Raw genomic sequence first — 15,829 nt, 5'->3', positions numbered from 1 at the left:
CCATCACATTTGATAGGTCCTACTCCTTCACATCTTATCCTCTTGCTCTTAACATACTTGTAGAATGCCTTAAATAGTTAGTTACTTTAAAAGTAGGAGTTTGGTAGTACAGCACTTGAGTATTGCTGAAAAAAGACATTTTGTCAAAGATTTTCATCTTGCAATTATCAGGATAATCACAATAATGTTGATGTCAGGAAACGGTAACTTTATATGGTATATGAAGAAGATGCTGATTGATTGGCAAGTGGACTCTAATTGGTAGAGGTGGTGCCATGGATAATGCACCAGTTGATGATGACTGACAGTTAACTGGCCAGCCTTGTTTGAAATATAAACCAGGCAGCTTCACTTGGATTGGTCACGGCATTGCCCTTTGGAATGAATCGGTGATAGCCATTCACCTGAAGCATCGAACTGTATTGTGAACAATTAAGACAGCATATAGCTACTTCAACTCAAGATTCAAAGAAACTTAGTCGTAAAATAATTTTGTATCTTCACAAATGACTATCTTCCCGTAAAGCACTCCAACTAGCAGAAATTCAAACTGACCTTCTTAAAATTGATAAAGGAATATAATCCATAGCTGTTACAGACCCTGGAAATAAGCAGAATTATCAAAATCTTACACCCCAATCCAACAGTTGGGATTGCATTTGCAGAAAGATTATGTCCAGGATAGTAAACACATGTAAGTGCATTAATCTTAAACTCTGCTCTATGAGGTTGGTATAAATCTTTTCAAAATCACACTTCTCTCTTATTCATGTTCTGTCTTCGTGAGAAAATTGGTTTGATTTTAGTGGTTTGAGAAAGATTTTCCCCTTTCTGCTCCATTCACTGGTCTAGTAACTTGTGATGTGCAGATGCCGGCGTTGGACTGGGGTAAACACAGTAAGAAGTTTAACAACACCAGGTTAAAGTCCAATAGGTTTATTTGGTAGCAAAAGCCACACAAGCTTTCGGAGCCCCAAGCCCCTTCTTCAGGTGAGTGGGAATTCTGTTCACAAACAGGGCATATAAAGACACAAACTCAATTTACAGAATAATGGTTGGAACGCGAATACTTACAGCTAATCAAGTCTTTAAGATACAAACAATGTGAGTGGAGAGAGCATCAAGACAGGCTAAAGAGATGTGTATTGTCTTCAGACAAGACAGCCAGTGAGACTCTGCAGGTCCAGGCAGGCTGTGGGGATTACAAATAGTGTGACATGAACTCAATATCCCAGTTATCCCAATATCTACCGGGAATGGCAATCGGGATATTGGGTTCATGTCACACTATTTGTAATCCCCACAGCTTGCCTGGACCTGCAGAGTCTCACTGGCTGTCCTGTCTGGAGACAATACACATCTCTTTAGCCTGTCTTGATGCTCTCTCCACTCACATTGTTTGTATCTTAAAGACTTGATTAGCTGTAAGTATTCACATTCCAACCATTATTCATGTAAATTGAGTTTGTGTCTTTATATGTCCTGTTTGTGAACAGAATTCCCACTCACCTGAAGAAGGGACTTGGGGCTCCGAAAGCATGTGTGGCTTTTGCTACCAAATAAACCTGTTGGACTAGTAACTTGTGACAGAGAGCTGGATACCTAACACTTCTAAGTCAGTAGCACCGTTGGTTGTTGCAACCAGCCATCAAGACAAACAAATTTATTATTTACCATCAGATAAGACGTATTACAATCCTGGTGCACTTTCCTATGCAATTCAGGAATTGGACCAATTTGGAACTAGCATCAAATGGTCAAATTACCACTAAAATCAAACCAATTTTCTTGCAAAGACAGAACATGAAAAAGAGAGAAGTGTGATTTTGAAAAGATTTATACCAACCTCATAGAGCAGAGTTTAAGATTAAAGCACTTGCATGTATTTACTATCCTGGACATAATCTTTCTGCAAATGCAATAATGTGAAATTAAAATCACTGAACGTCATGGCATGTAGACTTTTCTAATCTCGGTAGAAAACTAGGCAGTACACTATTCCTATGAAAAGTATATCATTCTTCTTCTTGTTGAAACACAAAATGCACAACTGCAGCAGAAATGACTTATCCCCATCACTTCGATGCAACAAAAAAAATAAACTGTTGCTCAACTGCTTCCTTCCCCAAGTGACCAGGACTGTCTCAATGATCCATGACCACATTTTGGTTAAAATGTCAAGATCCCGAAAGCTGAGCAGTAAATAGCAGCCTGCACTCAAGAATGTACTTTGATACGGTGAACTAAACCTCTAATCACCAAAATCGACCAGAATTGTTTTTTCTAACAGGGTGTGTTTTTTTTTAAATCTAGGTCTCAATTTGGTGTTGAACTAAATTTCAATGCACTTTGTTTTCAAGCAACAAGAATTTTGTGCAGGCAACGCTGTAATACCCTTGCAGATTTTAATGCTATTTTTTTTAAGTTGTCACACTATCCTCACCAAGGATTTGTCACATATGCAAAAGCACTTTTAAAAAAAAATACTTCACCATTTTGTCCATCAAAAGGGAAATGGAACGTACTAAATTGAAAAGCAGAAACACATGGCAATGAAGTATTTGCCCTCAAAATTTTTCTTCTAGAATGGCTGCTTTACATAAATGTTCTATATTTCAAAAGCTTTGTACCTATATGCGAGCAAGCACACAGGAAAGTAAAAATGAAGAAATCGTTAATATTTTAAACATTTCATTGGAATTCAACATCAATGCAGTGATCATTAGATACTTCCTTTCCTGTATAAATTTATAAGTACAGTGCTACCAACCTTTAAAGTAGCTCCTCTTCATCTATTTTTATCCTGCCCAATTTATTTGCGAATACTTATTTACTACCTCAGCCTTGCCATTATCCTCCTTAAGATTAGTCCCTAATAGCCCCATCCCTCCTTTCACCTGCAGTCACTAGTCAAGTGTTCCTAAAAGACTTTTCTCTTTTAGGTTGCTAGCTAATAATCTATTCTCATACACTGTATGTCTCTTATTTCCTTTTGCGCTCTCTTCTGCACTTCCTATATTCAGTTTCAGTAAGTAGTCTCACAACACCAGATTAAAGTCCAACAGGTTTTATTTGGTAGCACGAGCTTTCGGAGCACTGCTCCTTCATCAGGTGAGTGCTGTCATCATTAGGAGTGCTCACCTGATGAAGGGGCAGCACTTCAAAAGCTTGTGCTACCAAATAAACCTGTTGTGAGACTACTTACTGTGCCTACCCCTGTCCAACGCCGGCAACTCCTCATCATATATTCAATTTGGTTAATGTATTGAACTTCATAAGAAACAGAAAAATGAGACTTGCATCCCAACAAAACGTAGTCACCTTTCTCCATCATTTGACAAAGAGTTGAAAAGGGTGTAACCCTCAGTCAACTTTGACTCCGATCCCCATAGTCTCATGGCATTAGGTTAATCGCAAGCAAGGAAACCAGCTTGGCCTTGTCCTTACCAAGTTACCTGGCACAGATGCACATGCTATGACAGTACTTATAGAAGAGATCACGCACTATGCCTGTTAAAATGTGCAATATCTTCACACAAAGTACACTTCATATTATGCGGCATAACCGTCATGTTGAATGGAGTAGATTCAAAACAGATCTAGTAGCTAAAACTGAACATTCATGAGATGCCATGGGCCATCAGCACCAGTAAAACCATATCCACCAATAATCTGAAACTTTATGACCTTTATGTCCCTCACTTCAACATTACCAGTGAACCAGATGACCAGCCCTGGTTCAATAAGGGTTGTAGAACAGTGTGCAAATAGCAGCACCGGGCATACCTAAAAATGAAGTCCCAACCTGCTGAAGCTCGCACAGAACTACATGCATACTGAACAGTGGAAGCAGCATTCAACAAACCACGCTAAACGATCCCACAACCAATTCAAATTAAGCCCTAGTGTTCTGCAATTTGCAATCATTAATGTTGGTAGACAATGAAAAAATAAACAGGAGGAGGGAGTCCTCCATTTACATTCCCAACACTAAGAGCTCAGTTTCTTTTATCCGTTCATGGGATGTGGGCGTCATGGCTGAGCCAGCATTTATTGCTCATCCCAGAGGGAGTTTAAAAGTCAACCTCATTGCTGTAGATCTGGAGTCACATGTAGGCCAGACCAGGTAAGGATGACAGATTTCCTTCCCTAAAAGGACATTAGTGAACCAGGTGGGTTTTTATGACAATTGACAATGGTTTCATGGTGAATAGACTTTTAATTCCAGATTTTCATTGAATTCAAATTTCACCATCTGCTGTGGTAGGATTCAAATCCGGGTCCCCAGAGCATTAACCTGAGTCTCTGGATTGCCAGTCCAGCAACAATACTACTACGCCACTACTTCCCCTACAAGAGCAAGAGTACAAGAGCAAGAGACAGTCTGAAATGCTCACAACCATTATCAGCTAGAATTGCTGAATAGCTTATCCATTATGGTCGCCACACAAACGCCAGTTGACTTCTGCCAATTTAATTCCCAATTAATATCAAGAAACAGCTGAATATACTATGCACAAAGACTATGCGCTGCAGAATTAAAAGATTTATGCTGCAGTACTAACTGCACCTCCCACGAAGCTGTTCCAGTACAGGTACAGCACATCTATCCAACAAAGTGGAACGTTTCTCAGATATGTCCTTCCGCAGGAAGCAGGATAAATCTAATCCAGCCATTAATTGCCTCACAAACCTTCCCCAGGTCTCTAAAGTGAGGAAGGTGTCATTGACAGAACAATCAAGCAGCAGTTACCCACCAATTTGAGTTTCACTAGGGCAGTTTGGCTCCAGATGTCATTGCAGCCTTGGTCCAAACATGGACAAAAGAGTTGAATTCCAAGGTGAATGAGAGTGAAATCTTTAGATATCAAGGTAGCACTTGAACAAGTGAGGCCCTCAGGACTGAGGCGATGCTGGAAACCAGACCTAGCTGGTTTTCAAAGAAGAAAAAAAGAATCAGAAGCTTATTTCAATTCATAGGATACAACTAAATCAAGTGAACAAGTTTCCTGTTAAAGTTAGAAATAATTCTTTGGCAGAAAAAAACATGAACAAACTATATAAGGTAAGTAAGACTGACTTCCAATCTCAGGTCAGGTAGGGACAATGATTGCTTGGACCAATCTAAACATGGGAAAGGACCAGTGCGTGAAACTGATAATTGGCCTGACTTGTCATTCCACCAAGGGCAGCACCTAGCCAACTTATCCAGCTAAGTTATTTCCCTTATTTAATAATAAATAAAATTGATGCATGGCAATTGATAAAATGTCCAGTTTTTGGACAACTAATTTTCAGCTGACAGTATTTGAAACACTGTACCCATATCAAAGAGGAAAGCCTAACACTGTTATGGCTAGAGGAAAGGAAGATGGTTGTGGTTGTTGAAAGCCAATCATATCACTGCAGGTGTTCCTCAGGGTGGTGTCTGACTGCTGCACTGACCTAACCATCAAAGCATATGAGCCTTGCGTCATCTCCAATAACATATTTTGAGATAAAGCACATGTTGTGAAATAAACTTTTAATTTGCATACAAATTTGCATCTCCCTCGAAGCTTATTGTATAGATTGAACATGCACTCACTGAAATAATAGGCTGAATTTTCTCCTCCCACCCACCACAGGAATCGTAGCTGGCGGGACACAGACCTTGCAAAGGTCCGTTGACCTCGGGCGAGATTTTCCAACCTTAGGGCGAGTCCAGCTAGAAAATCCTGCCCAATGTTTCCACAGAGCAATTTTGAATTTACCCCTCTTCAAGTCCATATCTTCTGATTCCACTCTTTTGGAAGAGATGAAACAGCTCATCATGGCCGATATTATACAGGCCCTCTAGAATCCCAAACGGCAGTCTTTTCACCTCTCACTTCTTCTTTTCCGATAATAACATACCTAATTTACACCATAACCCCTTATAATCCTGTTCCTTTATCCACACCAAGGAAGTTTTGGCTACTCTCTTTTGTATCCTTTTAACAGCAGCAATATCATTTTTGTACTGTGGTTGTCACAATATTAGCCTTCAATAGATTAGCACCGTTGATTTACAAGCCAGGAGGATTACTGCACTATTTTGGTCAAATATTGAACTTTTGATGCAACACATCTGGTTTGCTCAACTCTGCCACTGAGCATCATTGCAATAGCCTCATGCAGAATCCCCAGATCTCTACTAAAAGATCACCAACCTGAGAAGTTAACTTTCTCTCTCCACGGTAGCTGCCTGACCTACTGCGCATTTGCAGCATTTTCTAGTTTAATTCCTCCCAGATCTCATTAATTTACTATGTACATTATTTCCTTTCCATTGAAATAACATGAATCACTTTGCATTTCTCTGCACTGATTTTCATCTGCTGTTTGTTACACAAATCCTGCTGTAGTTTGTGATGTTCGGTTTTGGGACAGCCATCTTCATTAGCTTTGTACGATCTTCAAATTTAGTTTTAGTGCTTATGATTCCGAACTGTAGATCATTCTTCAGAGATCATTAAATAAATCCCAAAACCAACCCTATGGGACTCCATTGGTATACCACTACCCTCTGGGTTCTATTAATCAATTATACAACCATAGTCAGTTCTTTTCATAGAGATGCACCTTCAGATGAACCATATCAAAGACATTATAGAAATTTATGTGCACCACATCCGTTGCCAATCTAATGCTGTTGCCATTTCCTGAAAGAAAAGCAGCAGGTTTTTCAGCAACCAAACTAGACATCTTTTAAGGATTTTATTTCTATCTTAAAACCCTTACCTTTAATAAGGATTCCTATAACTTTACCTTCAATGCTTGTAAAACTCACTGGGCTGCTAATTTTTATTGACAAAGTAAGAACAACATCTGCCTTTCTCAAATCCACTCACTAGCCACCTCTCCAGTTTTCAGTGATTTTTGGAAAATTTGTGCCATAATTCTTGCAATTTCCTCAAGGAGTCTCGGATGCAACTAACCCAGTCGGAGATTTATTTACCTTAAGTTAGCACAGCTGTTCAGCTGTGAACAACATGCCAGGTGCAATGGTAATAAGTCTGGACTTATTTTGCCACATTCCAGTCCATTTTTTACTTTGCTGTCTTAATGCGACTTTTACACACGCTTTTTATTATTGCATATGCTTCAATTCAATGCCACTTTCCCTCATGTCCTTAAACATTTGATTTTCCTTCATCAGTTGCTTGGTAGCTCTGTGTAACTAGGCAGGAGTACCGTTAAGATTGGTACGATTGCTTTACATGAGTAAACGCAGGTCATTTAATTCAGAAAGTCAGCCTCTTGGCCACATTCAAACATTTTGGTCCCATATTAGGCAGAATTATTGGAAACAATCATCTTTATAAAGTGAATTGTTCCTTTGAAATTATAAACCTAACACAAAATGGAAAGGTCATCAACCTGAAACATTAACTCGGTTTCTCTTCCCACAGATGCTGCCTGGCCAGCTGAACATTTCCAGCATTTTCTATTTTTATTTCAAAAGAATAGAACTTCAGCTGTTTTTCTCCTTCCAACCAGTAACCTGCTACTTGCAATAAGCGAAAAAGCAATCAGAAGACTACCGAGGGAGATTTTATTTTAAGTTTGAATGTGCAAGTGCTGGGGCTCGAGAGAAGCTGAACAGCAAACTTTCAATAGACTCAAATGAAGTCTACAGCCCTGAATTCCTGATCCACTGTTGGCAGTGCAGGACAGGAAGATCTCTAGTTTCCAAGGGCTTTCAACATGAATTCTACAACAATCATGAATCATGTTGTTGGATGATGAGAAGAGTCAGAACATTTGAAGAGCATGGAGACTAATGGAGCATGGGGGCAGATGTTTGAGGGCAAATCAACATCTGGCATGTGGGAGGCTTTCAAGTGTAAGTTGATAGGGATTCAGGTCCGGAACATTCCTGTAAGGATGAAGGATAAGTATGGCAAGTTTTGGGAACCTTGGATAACGAGAGATATTGTGAGCCTAATCAAAGAGAAAAAGGAAGCACATTTCAAGGTTAGGAGGCTGGGAACACATGAAGCAAGTGTGGAATACAAGGAAATTAGAAAGAAACTTAAGCAAGGAGTAAGGAAGGGTAAAAGAGGTCATGAAAAATCAATGGCCAGCAGGATTAAGGAAAATCCCAAGGCTTTTTATACATATATAAAGAGCAAGAGGGTAGCCAGGGAGAGGGTTGGCCCACTCAAGGACAAGGGAGGGAATCTATGCGTGGAGCCAGAGGAAATGGGCGAGGTATTAAATGAGTACTTTGCGTCAGTATTAACCAAAGTAAAGGACTTGGTGGATGATGAATCTGGGAAAGGGTGTGTAGATAGTTTGAGTCATGTTGAGATCAAAAAGGAGGAGGTATTGGGATTCTTGAGAAAGATTAAAGTAGACAAGTCCCCAGGGCCTGATGGAACATACCCAAAATACTGAAAGAGGCAAGGGAGGAAATTGCTGGTGCCTTGAGAGAAATCTTTGCATCCTCACTGGCTACAGGGGAGGTCCCAGAGGATTGGAGAATAGCCAATGTTGTTCCTTTGTTTAAGAAGGATAGCAAGAATAATCCAGGTAATTACAGGCTGGTGACACTTCCGTCAGTGGTAGGGAAATTATTGGAGAGGATTCTTTGAGACAGGATTTATTCCCACTTGGAAATAAGTGGATATATTAGTGAGAGGCAACATGGTTTTGTGAAGGGGAGGTCATGTCTCACTAACTTGATTGAGTTTTTCGAGGAAGTGACGAAGATGATTGATGAGGGTAGGGCAGTGGATGTTGTCTACATGGACTTCAGTAAGGCCTTTGACAAGGTTCCTCATAGCAGACTGGTGGAGAAGGTGAAGCCGCATGGGATCCGAGGTGAGCTGGCAAGGTGGATGCAGAACTGGCTCAGTCACAGGTGGCTTTTGCTACCAAATAAACCTGTTGGACTTTAACCTGGTGTTGTTAAACTTCTTATTGTGTTTATCCCAGTCCAACGCCAGCATCTCCACATCAGTCATAGAAGACAGAGGGTAGCAGTGAAGGGTGCGTTTCTGAAAGGAGGGGTGTGACAAGTGGCATTCCTCAGGGATCAGTGCTGGAACCTTTGCTGTTCGGAATATATATATATAATGTGTGTGTGATTTGGAAGAAAATGTAACTGGTTTGATAAGTAAGTTTGCAGATGACACAAAGGTTGGTGGATTTGCGGATAGCGATGAGGACCATCAGAGGATACAGCAGGATATAGATCGGTTGGAGACTTGGGCGGAGAGATGGCAGATGGAGTTTAATCCGGATAAATGTGAGGTGATGCATTTTGGAAGGTTTAATAAAGATAGGAAATATACAGTAAATGGCAGAACCCTTAAGAGTATTGATAGGCAAAGGGATCAGGGTGTACAGGTACACAGGTTACTGAAAGTGGCAATGCAGGTGGAGAAGGTAGTCAAGAAGGCATACGGCATGCTTGCCTTCATCGGCCAGGGCACTCAGTTTAAAAATTGGCAAGTCATGTTGCAGCTTTATAGAACGTTAGTGAGGCCACACTTGGAATACTGTGTTCAATTCTGGTCGCCACACTACCAGAAGGATGTGGAGGCTTTGGAGAGGGTACAGAAAAGATTTACCAGGATGTTGCCTGGCATGGAGGGCATTAGCTATGAGGAGAGGTTGGAGAAACTTGGTTTGTTCTCACTGGAACGACGGAGGTTGAGGGGTGATCTGATAAAAGTCTACAAGATTATGATGGGCATGGACAGAGTGGATAGTCAGAAGCTTTTTCCTAGGGTGGAAGAGTCAATTACCAGGGGGCATAGGTTTAAGCTGCGAGGGGCAAGGTTTAAAGGAGATGTACGGGGCAAGTTTTTTTTTTACACAGAGGATGGTGGATGCCTGGAACTCACTGCCGGGAAGCAGATACGATAGTCAGTTTTAAGGGGCTTCTGGACAAATACATGAATAGGATGGGAATAGAGGAATACAGTCCCCGGAAGGGTAGGGGGTTTTAGTTCAGTTGGGCAGCATGGTCAGTGCAGGCTTGGAGGGCCAAAGGGCCTGTTCCTATGCTGTAATTTTTTTTGTTCTAGTAAGTACTGAAAGACCATCTACAGTAACCTGCAGGACACTCCCAACAGCAGAAAGCAAGTTGAAAAAGTAGTGGGAGCAAAAGAGATGATGGAAAACTACTCAGTCACGCAGAAGTTGTTGCCACAGACATGAGTTGGTAGCCAGATCTCTCACATTTGAGATAATTAGCAATCAGAGGGGAGAGGAGAGGAAATATTTTTACCCAGAGTTATAACAGGAATGCACTGCCTGAAAGGGTGGTGGAAGCAAATTCAGCAGTAACTTTCACAAGGGAATTGGATATATAGTTGATAAGGTAAAAATGCAAGGCAGAGAGAACAGGGGGTGAGTGGGACAAATCTCTCTTTCCACAGCCTAACATAGGCACAATGAGCAGAATGACATCTTCCTATGCTGTAAGATTCTATGAGTTTCATCTACGCTGAACAAGTACACAAGAAAGCAAGAATTAAACAGAACTAACATATGGAGTATTTCTAAATCTAAGCCATTTGACAATATCTGTCTAATACAGAGTTCAAATTCGCAATTGGCAAAGTTTATAGGTAGGCAATGATCAAATACTAGGCTCCTAATAAATTCTTACCCTCCTTTTTTGAAGAGAGAGTAAAATTCAAGGGCAAGTGACCTTTTCTCATTAATCAATCCTCTTAGTTCAAACATTACCCTTGTAACCCTTCTCTGGTACTTTCCATCAATTGTTCATTTTCTATAATACAAAGACCAAAAATGAACACAACTCCATTTGCAGTTTCAGATTTATGATCACCTCCTTTGATACACATTTATTATACACCACAACATTTTATTTGTCTTTGACCTAACCTGCATTGATTGAACCAATAGTATGACATATCCACAAAAATCTCTAGATCCTTTCCCCAGTTAGTTATGTCAAGAACATAATTTAATCACACTCTCAATTCTTCATCTTAATATCTTATGCCTTTGCTGGTTTTGATTCTGATCTGCCAACTGACTGGACTGCCCAGGTCCCTTTGGATTATCATAAATTGGTTAATTGCATCAGCCACTGCATCAAGCTTAGTGTCAACCAATAAAAAAAAGTCTATTCACTTAAGTAAATTTATAAAATTATTTACAGGAGTCCTAACATTTCCTCTGGGACTTTACTGGCAACTGATTGCCATTCCAATATCTACTCATGCACTAACAGTCTTTGATATCCACCTCTAGCCATGCAGAAATCCACTCCAATATTGTGAAATCTTATCAGTTGTGCGACTGTACCAAATTTTATTTATACATATAAAATGTTTTAAAGTTAGTGACTGTTTCCAAAGTAATGTCACTTATAGAGTCATAGAGGCATACAGCACAGAAAAAAGGCCCATCGCATCTGTGCCACTCAAAGACAAATCGCCCAACTATTCTAATCCCATTTTCTTATTTTTAGAGAATGGAGCGGAAATGCAAATAATTCACTGCAGTTGCATTTCAACCCATGACTGAGTCCACCCTACCTCAGCATGTTTACAAGCATCCAGCAGTAAAGCTGCAAGTGATGACTTTGTAAATTTTGCACTCAGAATGAAGGATATTACTGCTGGGCATGGACCACTGTATTTCTGGTATCAGGAAAAGGTCAAATATACCAGTCAGATACAGAGTAAACTTTCTTTCATAAAAGCACACGGCACAGTATCATATTTTTCCACGTCCCAGACCAACATTCCATGTTCTTTTCTAAACAAGACTGGCAATTTAATGCTGTGTGAGGGTTGTGTTGCATTGTGACAAAGCAGATTCAAACTACCTAGATTAATTTTACATAGAATCCTTAGTCACCAGAAAAAGGACATTTTAATCTAGCCTGGGCGAACAGAAGCACGGGACCAACAGCATCAAGTCTTAACATAATTAAGGATGAAACTATAGTTTCATGTGAAATTTGAAAAGCAGAGAATATGTAAAATTTGCCATGAATGATGCACTACGTTCCTGCCCTTTTAGAATGATAAAAGTAACCCAGAGGAGATTTCAAAAGGTGTTTGAAAGGTAGATCTAGACATAGGATTAACCAAAAAATTGAAAAACAAGTTCAGAGTGATAAATCCTGAGGGTTCTTGTAATTTGATTAGTCATTTACAATCTTAAACCTTGAGCATAATATCACTTGGGCCAAAACTTAAAATATGCATATAGTTGTTTCATCTATCCTGGCTTTCCTTCTACAGGATCTTGGAATACAATACCCATATTCTTGCATGTACAGCAAAGTATCAAATGAGAATAGAGGATAGGTTCAACACACTACTCTAAAATATTAATAAAATCATGCAAAGAGAGACAGCCAGGAATGAATCAGTGCAAACTATTTTTAAAAAAACAGCTGTGTATTGCACAACTTAAGAGTTGCCCATTGTTGGGTATCTATGCATGCATAACCTTGAGCAACTCCATTCCAAATTTTTGCTGCATTTTAAATGCAAATTACTGTTTTCAATATTAGTGATACCTAATAAAAGGATCCTCATCCAGGAGCAACACAAATGCATACAAAGAACAGAATTTGAAGGCTGTCTTTTTAAAAGTATATATAGATATGTGTATATGTAAAATATATACACACACACATATTTATATACACACAGATAGAATGAAATTTATCATACCAATCCTACTATATTTACATTATGCAATTTTCAGCTTTCAATTAGGTTGTAAGAACGTATCAGTCACCAAGTAAGGACACACTAAACCATCAATTCAAAAGAACACATTAAAATCAAAGCAGAATGTTGTTCAGGTTGTAATCTTGCTTAAGATGTAGCACTTTATAAAGTAGATTCTCACACACACACTTTCAGCTGAGAACCTCATTGGCAACACTGCAGCAGTAGAATGGGATAACCTGCTACATTATCCAACTTCCTTTAGTATTTTAGGCTTCACACTCCAATCATATTCAGTATAAACTAAGCCCAGGGATCTGGAGCTACTTCAATACTTGACCATTGCACAGTTGCTTGGTGCAGCTGCTCCTGTCTTTACCTGCAGTCATCCTGGGCCCTGGGAATCTGGTAGCTCTGCTGCTGGACAACTTCCACCCAGGGGATTTAGTTCACGGTTTCCTGGTGCATCATCTCATTACCTACAGCCCAGAAGGAGACAAATATCAATCAGCAGCATCTGACCAGCTCTGCAGAGCATCCGGCCAGCACCCACCCTCCCTCCCCGGACAGCCCGCGGATCACTAACCCGGCCTGCCAGTGCCCCGGGCCGCCTGTCCCTGTCCCCTGCCGCTCCCCCCAGCCGCACCTACCCTGTCTTCCCCGACACTCCGGCTTCACCTTTGACTCCGCTTCAAAACATCCCGTCCGGACAGGACAAACACTTCCGGTGTGGGAGGAAGGACTTCCGGTTCCCTCTTTAGTGGGCGTGGCCTGAGCTGAGACAGACAGACAAGGAGGGAGAGAGAGAGGCAGGGAGAGAGATAATGAGTGATAGAGAGAGAAAAGGGAGGGTGAGAGAGAGTGATGGAGAGAGACAGGGCCAGAGAGAATGAGTGATAGGGAGTAAGAGAGAGGGAGAGAATGAGAGACAGATGAATGAATGGTAGGGAGAGAGGGACAGAGAGCAAGAGTGACAGAGTGAAGGACAGAGCGAGAGAGAGTGACAGAGCAAGAGGGAGTGACAGAGCGAGAGAGGGAGACAGAGCAAGAGGGAGTGACAGAGTGAGAGAGGGAGACAGAGCGAGGGATCGACAGAGCGAGAGAGGGAGACAGAGCGAGAGGGAGTGACAGAGCGAGAGAGAGTGACAGAGCGAGGGAGTGACAGAGCGAGAGAGGGAGACAGAGCGAGGGAGCGACAGAGCGAGGGAGTGACAGAGCGAGAGAGGGAGAAAGAGCGAGAGAGAGTGATAGAGCAAGAGAGGGAGACAGAGCGAGAGGGAGTGACAGAGCGAGAGAGACAGAGCAAGAGGGAGTGACAGAGCGAGAGAGGGAGACAGAGCGAGAGGGAGTGACAGAGCGAGAGGGAGTGACAGAGCGAGAGCGAGAGGGAGTGACAGAGCGAGAGAGAGTGACAGAGCGAGAGAGAGTGACAGAGCGAGAGAGGGAGACAGAACGAGAGAGGGAGACAGAGTGAGAGAGGGAGACAGAGTGAGAGAGGGAGACAGAGCGAGAGGGAGTGACAGAGCGAGAGAGAGTGACAGAGCGAGAGAGAGTGATAGAGCGAGAGAGAGTGACAGAGCGAGAGAGGGAGACAGAGCGAGAGAGAGAGACAGAGCAAGAGGGAGTGACAGAGCGAGAGAGAGTGACAGAGTGAGAGAGGGAGACAGAGCGAGAGAGGGAGAGAGAGGGAGACTGGGCAAGAGGGAGTGACAGAGCGAGAGAGAGTGACAGAGCGAGAGAGAGTGACAGAGCGAGAGGGAGTGACAGAGCGAGAGGGAGTGACAGAGCAAGAGAGGGAGACAGAGCAAGAGGGAGTGACAGAGCGAGAGAGAGTGACAGAGCGAGAGAGAGTGACAGAGCTAGAGAGGGAGATAGAGCGAGAGAGGGAGACAGAGCGAGAGAGGGAGACAGAGCGAGAGAGGGAGTGAGAGGGAGTGACAGAGCGAGAGGGAGTGACAGAGCGAGAGGGAGTGACAGAGCGAGAGGGAGTGACAGAGCGAGAGGGAGTGACAGAGCGAGAGGGAGTGACAGAGCGAGAGGGAGTGACAGAGCGAGAGGGAGTGACAGAGCGAGAGGGAGTGACACAGCGAGAGAGGGAGACAGAGCGAGAGAGGGAGACAGAGCGAGAGGGAGTGACAGAGCGAGAGAGGGAGACAGGGCGAGAGGGAGTGACAGAGCAAGAGGGAGTGACAGAGCGAGAGAGGGAGACAGAGCGAGAGGGAGTGACAGCGCAAGAGTGAGTGTCAGAGCGAGAGGGAGTGACAGCGCGAGAGTGAGTGTCAGAGCGAGAGTGAGTGACAGAGCGAGAGAGGAAGTCCGAGCGAGAGAGGGAGTCCGAGCAAGAGAGGGAGTCCGAGCGAGAGAGGGAGACAGAGCGAGAGAGGGAGATAAAGCGACAGAGTGAAGGGGAGAGAGTGACAAGGAGAGGGAGAGTGAGAGAGAGATTGAGAGAGAGTGACAGACTGATGAAGAGAAAGAATGAGAGACAGGGAGAGATTGAGTGAAAGGATGAGATGAGAGCTGTGTGACAATTGAGCTATGAAATTATTGGCCGCTTATCAAAGTTTTTGCTTCCACTTTTTGTTTTATGAATTCTTAGTTTCTTCAGAAATATCCCATGAGATTTTTTTTCTAGTTTGAAAAAAAGAAGGGAAAATCTGTCAACAACTTCTCAATGAGAATTCTCAAGTTTTATGATTTATTTATTGAAGGAGAATGATCAGGCAACCCACGAAACCAGTCTGCAATGCAGGAAATCTGAACTTTCCTACAGATATCCAGTTCCCATTATGTAGAGCTGCAGAAGGTGATTTTTGAACATGTCCATGAATGGGTGTTGTGGGTCAGGAGGTCTGAGATCAGTGGGATGTATGAAGATGTCTCGTGGGCTGCCACTTTTTCGAGCATGTTTTGTATTATCAGGTAGTTCTTTCCGGTGGTGCTGCAATTTGGCCTTGAAATCTGCCATTAGTCTAGCTCCCTGCCACATCTCTTGTCATTCTTTGAAATTACTTCATATGATTTTAGATGCGTGACAAGCTTTTATAATTTTCTAGCAGGATGCCAAGTTCATCACTTGAATGTTTAATCAGCAGGGCCTGGTATCTCCTAAGCCTTTCTTTAGGCTCCTCTTT

At 42.1% G+C, this 15,829-nt stretch overlaps 1 protein-coding gene across 3 annotated transcripts in view; it reads right to left on the bottom strand.

Annotated features, from left to right (window-relative positions):
- The window catches only part of efr3a (EFR3 homolog A (S. cerevisiae)), a 178,053-nt gene extending 164,624 nt beyond the window's left edge, over positions 1 to 13,429 (bottom strand). For 2 of the 3 annotated variants that reach the window (XM_078216094.1, XM_078216095.1), the window contains exons 1-2: positions 13,346 to 13,426; positions 13,075 to 13,174 (exon numbers count right to left, since the gene is read on the bottom strand). Coding sequence is in view for 1 of the 3 variants with exons in the window: in XM_078216096.1 (XP_078072222.1) it covers positions 13,075 to 13,084 (10 nt within the window). In the remaining 2 variants the exon portion in view is untranslated. Of the gene's footprint in view, positions 1 to 13,074; positions 13,175 to 13,345 lie in introns of all 3 variants that reach the window. The other variant, XM_078216096.1, reaches the window with a different exon arrangement.
- Between the last annotated feature and the right edge of the window lie 2,400 nt (positions 13,430 to 15,829).

Source organism: Mustelus asterias, chromosome 7, assembly GCF_964213995.1.
Source record: "Mustelus asterias chromosome 7, sMusAst1.hap1.1, whole genome shotgun sequence".
Taxonomy (NCBI): Eukaryota; Metazoa; Chordata; class Chondrichthyes; order Carcharhiniformes; family Triakidae; genus Mustelus; species Mustelus asterias.
Note: the sequence above shows the minus strand (reverse complement) of the source record. Positions and strands in the feature narration are given on the sequence as shown.